This window comes from Elephantulus edwardii, unplaced genomic scaffold (genome assembly GCF_000299155.1).
Source record: "Elephantulus edwardii isolate Elephantulus edwardi_28Jun2011 unplaced genomic scaffold, EleEdw1.0 scaffold00031, whole genome shotgun sequence".
NCBI classification, from domain to species: Eukaryota; Metazoa; Chordata; class Mammalia; order Macroscelidea; family Macroscelididae; genus Elephantulus; species Elephantulus edwardii.
This window is the reverse complement of record NW_006399781.1, coordinates 17,376,455-17,383,520: the sequence shown is the minus strand read 5'-3', so window position 1 is coordinate 17,383,520 and position 7,066 is coordinate 17,376,455. Positions and strand designations below refer to the sequence as shown.

Here is a 7,066-nt window from a genome sequence, read left to right as displayed (position 1 = left end):
ATCACTTTCCCTGTTCATTGTTAATACTCATATTCTGAATCAAATTTAAGAGGGAAGCTGGGAAGATATGTCTAGAAAACACTCAGTTCTCTTTTGAGGAATTAATTTGAAGAGGTGGGAAATATAATGATGCCTGAGGAAAATATTCCTATTAGGTAGTGTACGACATTATTGAACCATAATTTCATGGTTGGCATTTGAACTCAGTGGCTGCATCATGGGAGAAAGTGCCATTTTGTTTCTGTAAAGATTGGAATCCATGAGAGAGTCTGCATTCTCTTATCGGGTTACTATGAATGTGACTGGAAAGTAATGGATTTGGGTATATATTATCTAGGATCATAAAACAAAATTCTTTAAATATTTATAGATTGTTATTGTCGTCTCAAATCCTGTTTTCATGATCTGTTATTCACACAGGATTGCTTACCCCAAAATATATTTTCTTCCCCCCCCAAATGTTTATTAATTTAGCTATCATTCTTGTTCTGTGGGTGTATTTTTATTTATCTCATATATGCTCACCACTGGACCAATTGGCAGCATCAGGATGGAAGGTGAAGAGATTGAGATTGTACACAGCTTTAGTTTGCTTGGCTCCATAGTCAACAGTCTTGGCACCAGCAGCCAGGAAATTAAAAGGCGCATTGCCATGGGAAAGTCTGCTGTTAGGGACCTCTCCAAAGTACTGAAGAGCAATGGTGTCTCTCTGGAGACTAATGTGCGTCTGATACAGGCCATGGTCTTCGCAATCACTTGTCATGCATCAGAGAGTTGGACAATGAAGAAGGAGAATTGATGCCTTTGAGCTGTGGTGCTGGAGAAGAGTATTGAGAATACCATGGACTGCTAGGAAAACAAACAGATTCATCCTGGAAAGGGTTAAACCGGGTGGCTCCTTGGAGGCAAGGATTCTGAGGCTCCATCTAACATACTTTGGACATGTTGTGAGGAGAGACCGGTCCTTAGAGAGTGACATCATGCTTGGGAGGGTGGAGAGACAGCGCAGGAGAGGAAGGATTAATTCAGTGACTGGGATAATTGGGATGGGAGTGTCAGAGACAGTGCGATTGGCACAGGACAGAGCGGAGTTTAGGGCTGTTGTACATAGGTTCACTGTGAGTCGCAAGCGACTCGATGGCACATAACAAAACAACAACATGCCTAAACTATACTGAAACTAACTCTTGATGTTTAATAGAGATGGAAAGAGAGAGGGGAGTAAAAGTTAATAAATAAATTGAGTGAAGGGGAAAGCAACACTTTATATAGGTAGATTAGATATTATAATTAATCACAATCAGTGGTTATTAATGTTATAAAACAAAGTATATGAATGATTGTATGGAAAATCAATAGGATTTGTAAAGTTTCATCCAAGTGAAAAGAAGAAGAAATATGATGGTGTTTCTGGCTTTTCCTTCCCCTTAAAAAAGGCATCTTCAAGTCTTCTACAGAATCTACAATTGGTATTTGGAGAAAAATAAATTTTCTCAAAATGAAAACAAACAACACACCATCACTAAAGGGAGAAAAATCCAAAAATAAAAAGAAATAAACTCTTTAATAATTTACAATATTTTAAAATGTGAACATTCCTGTTACTAATACTTAATTTTCTTTAGGTTCTTGATTTACCTGAAGAACCACCTGAAACAGCTGATGAAGTAAGTTTTTCTCCCTTCAATGTAGTCCTCCTTTTCCTTTGTTTAAATATATCATCCCTAAAATTGGAGTTCTTGATGACTACATTATTAAGCACTTGACTCCTGCCTTGGAGCGCCACAGCAGACAGGTCGGGTGATCTTCTTCAGACCCTAGTTTAGAAAACTCTGCTTTGCTTACATGGGGCAGTTCTGCTTTGCACATACAAGCCTCCCAAGAATTGGAATTGATGCTGAGCTGTTCTCTCCTCTGTGTAGGAGGCTGTGGGGAAGTTGCACAGCCTCTACTAAGAGACTGAATTAGGGAACATTGTTTTTCATCCAGTCTAGGCTTTTTTCTCGTCTCGACTCTTGGTTTGGTAGGCCACTGTAAAAGGCCAGCTCCAATCTAGGTATTGGGTAGACAGAAGCATTTTGTATGTGAGGTCTTCTATGGAAAACTCTGTAATAACTTCCTAAACAAGTATTAAAAAACTGTAATTTTTAGGTTTTTACAGAATTATTTCCATATTCATAGTGAATTTTATGTAAACCTTGATGTTGGTCTACTCTCAGAGCTTCTCAGAGCTAAAAACCTTATGTGAGTTGTTATAATTACAGATGGTTAATAGTAGAGTTATCTCTGGGTTGTCCAAATAGTTAAGTGCTCAACAACTAGTAAAAAGGTTGGCAGTTCAAATCTCAAGAGGTGCCTGGGAAGACAGGCTTGTGAAAAGTCTGCCTTGACAATGTTGAGGAGCATAGTGTTCAACTTTGACATATTTAACAAGTTCATTTATTTTTTAAATAAAGGAGCTCTTGTGGCCAAGTGGGTATGGATTTGGTCAGCCAACTCAAAAGCATATGGTTCTCCTGAGCTGCTCTTCAAGAGAAGGCTGGACAGTCTCTTCTAGAGCAATTGACAACGTTTGAAAACATGCTGGAGGATCAGATGAGTTGGTGTGATGTTAAGAGTTTATTATTAAAAATGGCTTACCTATCCATTAACTTACTTTCCCATGTGGATGGGTGGGAATATGCAAATAGGGTCTGCTAGGCTATCCACAAGGAGATTGGTTAATCTCATCAGTCTGCAAAGGGATTGGCCAAACTCACCACTAAATTGAGCGGATCCAGCCGCTGAATTGGAGGAACCTCACCAACAGAAAAGAAGAATAAAACACAACTCATCCTTCAGGACGAGAGATTCTTGCTCAAGCCTGACTAAGGTTTATGGGATCAACAGCCAAAGCAGTCACAGCAGAGAACCAGAGACCTGACATGAGACAGAGCAGACCTTGGGACTGCTTTGCCACAGAACTGGAGCCTAGAACATTTTGTCCAAGTTTGTTGGAGGACTGGGAAGGAGAGAGACATAATTGGCAGGGCTGAGAACTTTATTACACTGGCCTAAAGCCAGTGAGCATATTTTGTAAGCTCTCCTGATAATATTCTATTACTAATCTGGACTATAACCTTTTGACTTCCCCAGTACGTTTCTGTGTGGTCTGTCAGCTATCACATCAGATTCTGGACTTAGTAAAGCAGTAAGACTTGTGTTGAGTGGAAAGAGGTGCATGGGGGACACATATGACCTCATGCGAATTGTTTTTGAGTTGTTGATGTTTTGGGGCAAGGACAGTTTCCCTTGTGAAGCTGGTAAAGGTCAGTTTTGGCTATCCTCACATGGTCTTTGCTCTTTTTACAACTGATTTAGATTCTGACAATGAACTTGAGAATTAAAAAAAAAAATAGTAATTTGAATTGCAAAGAGCAATGGATTGAAACTCTTATTTGAATATTTTTATTTCTTAGGTAGTTACTGTTGCTCTTCGGTGTCCAAGTGGACGTTTCCTGAGGAGACGGTTTTTTAAGTCTTGTCAGTCACAGGTGAGAAAATGAATAATTTTGTTTTGGAAAATTTGGCATGTTTATTTATATGCAGTGGGAAGTCTGAAGCTTTATCATGTAAGGCTAACAGGCCTAGATGGGCTCTGTTGTTGGAGCAGTTTGGACGACCAGGCATGCTGAGCCTTTCTCAAGTGCATTACAATCAGCATTAAATTTTGTTCAGTTTTTCTTTTCTCTATTTTTTTTGTTTCTATTTCATTTTTATAGCTTGGTGGCTAAAATGTTGTCAGCTGCCTAGGAATCACCAGTTTTAACTTTATTTCTATTATTCCTTCAGGGATTATTAAAGTAAACTCCACTGCTTAATATGTGATTTTTAGATGATTTCCAAGGAGCTAGTTGCTTTTACAAGATTTTCTCTTGTAAAAACATAGACATGTAGAGGGAAACTAAAATCAGACCTGCACTCATAACATTAAAACAAATAACTAATACTTAGATATGTTTTATTTTTTAAGTCTATTTAAACATGTAATTATGTATGTAAATTTAGTTTTCTTTTCTGATTGTTGCATTTAATTCTCTATGACAAGAATGGTATCAACCATAATTAAAAAAACACTGACAGACTTGACTATAAAAAAGTAATATAATTAAAAAATAATAAAGCTAAAAGACAAACTTTTTTAAAAAAAAATGCTTATACTATTCATGTATGGTAGAGCCAGTTTTTATAGGGAGCTTTTATAAATAAAGTAAAAAATATTTCAGTGGAATAGCAGATAAAAACATGACTAGGATCTGCTGAAGAAGAAAAACAAATGACAAAAAGGAAGGCCACTTGGCCACACTTAGAATCTAAGAAGTACAAATGAAAATGAGACACCTTTTAATGCATTATTAATGCATCTTTAATGCAAAGATTAAAAAGAATAATATCCATCTTTGGCAAATGTATAAGAAAAACAGGATTTCTCACAAAGTGTTTGTATGAATGCAAATTTTACTAGCATTCTTATAAGAAACTTTATTGGTGTATATGTTTTTAAATATTTATTTTAATTAGTAATTTAATTTATAATTCTCCACAAAAAACCATTCAGAAAAGTTTGTGTCTGTAAGATGAGCCAACCATATCAATCTATTGAAAAAGCTTTAATAATTATGATGTCAGTGTACATTTATTACTTAGTTTAATATTAGGGTCTTGATGGGGCAGGCAGAAGTCAGAAATGGTCTGTATTTTGTATTCTGTCTTCCACTGGGAACATCCCATCAGACACATTTTTTCCTAAAGTGGCAAACTATCTTTTAAAATAAAATATGTTTGAGGAAAGTAGTTTTTAGACAACAGTATACACATATTTTGATCATCACTTTGGGAATCTTCATAATGGTAGCTATTATAAAATTATAGAGATGGCCTATTGAGGATATTTGGGCACTTGGTTGTCTATTGTTAATTATTTTTATCATTTTTTTATTAATTTTAATGAAAATTTAGAGACTTTGGATTTCCACTCATTCATTGTTGAACTTTTCTCCCTGCCTACCCTCCGCCCCCCGCCCCGTTACACTCTTCTCTTTGAGAAATAAAAGTTCCGCCATTGTTTCACAATCCCCCCACTCAGGTCCCCTACACTGCATCCTTCGTTCTGGACTCCTGTCATGACAATAATACCCAATCACAAATCCCTTTTAAACAGTTTTCTCCTCATCTGTTTAAATGCAGTATACATTATCCATCCCATCTTTATTATTATTATTATTATTAATTTTTAATTTTACTTTGGTTTGCACACAATAGTCATATACATTGTTTCACACTATCCTTCATTCACATTGTGAATTCACATCGTTCTCATACATTTGTGGTATAAAATCATTTGCCAATAAACCATGCCCATCATTACCCTCATTTTCATATGGATTCAATTTTTGTGTAAAATTATTTTCCCTCCAAATGCTAACTTTGTGTTCTTAACCTACTATATGAATACCCTTCCTATTCCCTTATGCCCCTGTTGTATTCAGGTGCCAACTGTCCTTGGGCTTCCTCTGAAACAAAGTATTAAAAGTTATAGTTTTTTAAAAAGCATGCTGTTTTCCTTTAAACCCTGGGAAGCTTCTTTGAAAGTTATGAAACTTTCATTTTTTCAAACATCATGACTTAAAAATTATGGGAGATCTAGAGGGGTGTAAGTGTTTTAAGTATTTGATAATGACTAAGGTATTTGTCTTTCAGGTCTTACTTGACTGGATGATGAAGATTGGTTACCACACATCCTTATATGCCCTTTCTACTTCCTTTCCCAGAAGGCCTCTGGACATGAAGGGAAGTTGGACACTGGAGGATATAGGAATAACTGTGGATACTGTACTCAATGTGGAAGAGAAAGAGCAAAGCAACTAATTAAGAAAGGAGAACTACTTGTTCTACATAAAATCAATTGTGCTTTGCCCTTACAGGCAATAAAAGATTCAGCTAAAATTATACTATACATTTAGTTAAAGCCAGCCTACGGAAGTCACCTTCCTCTGTCTTTGTATGACCTTTTGCATTCTTTCAGGTTGATATTCTTGATATCCTCCCACAGCTCATCTGGTCTTCATTCATTAGTATTCAAGACCTCAGACTTGTTCCTGAGATGGTTTTTAAATTCAGGTAGGATAGACTCAGGGTCATATTTTGGATCTTGTGCATTTTACTTTTTTTTTCTTTTCCTTAAGCTTGAACTTGTATTATGAGTGGTTGATGGTGTGTTCCACAATCAGCACCTGGCCTGGTATTCACAGCTGATACTGAGCTTCTCCAATGATTATTTCCACAGATGTAATCAATCTGATTTCTTTATAGACCACTAGGTAAAGTCCATGTGTATAGCGACCATTTGTGTTTCTTATACAAGGTATCTGTACACTTTACCAAAGAAGACATTCACATGGAGAACAAGCACATAAAGAAATGTTCAAAATCCCTATCTCTAAGAGAGATGCAAATCAAAACAACTATGAGATACCATCTAACCCCAGTCAGAATAGCAAAATTCAGCAGAGCAGCAAACAACAAATGCTGGCAAGGTTGTGGAGAAACTGGACCCCTTCATTCACTGTTGACGGGAGTGTAAAATGGTGCAACCACTATTTTTTCTCAAAAAGTTGCAAATAGAAATACCATTTGACTCAGCAATTCCACTACTGGGAATATACCCTAAAGAAATTGTAACTGCCACCCAAGCAGATTTATGCACACCCATGTTTATTGCTGCTTTGTTCACAGTAGCAAAGAGTTGGAAACAGCCCAGATGCCCATCAACAAACGAATGGATGGAGAGGCTGTGGTATGTTCACACAATGGAATACTACGCTGCATTGAAAAACAAGAAACTCATGCATTAATATACAAAATGGGTGACCCTGTAGGACATTAATGCTGAGTGGAATATCTCAGTCACAAAAGGACAAATATGGCATAATGTCACTGTTCTAAAACAAACAGTACAGTACTGACATGGGAGCTGGGGGAAACAAAGAGGGAATAAATAATCTACACAGCATTGAAACAGACAAGG

General features: G+C 36.7%; 1 protein-coding gene across 1 annotated transcript in view; it reads left to right on the top strand.

The window, feature by feature from the left end:
* UBXN8 (UBX domain protein 8) overlaps positions 1 to 5,907 on the top strand; it is a 35,652-nt gene extending 29,745 nt beyond the window's left edge. The window contains 3 exon segments of the mRNA XM_006903624.1: positions 1,626 to 1,667; positions 3,459 to 3,533; positions 5,740 to 5,907. Of these exon segments, the coding sequence (XP_006903686.1) occupies positions 1,626 to 1,667; positions 3,459 to 3,533; positions 5,740 to 5,907 (285 nt within the window).
* Positions 5,908 to 7,066: the final 1,159 nt, after the last annotated feature.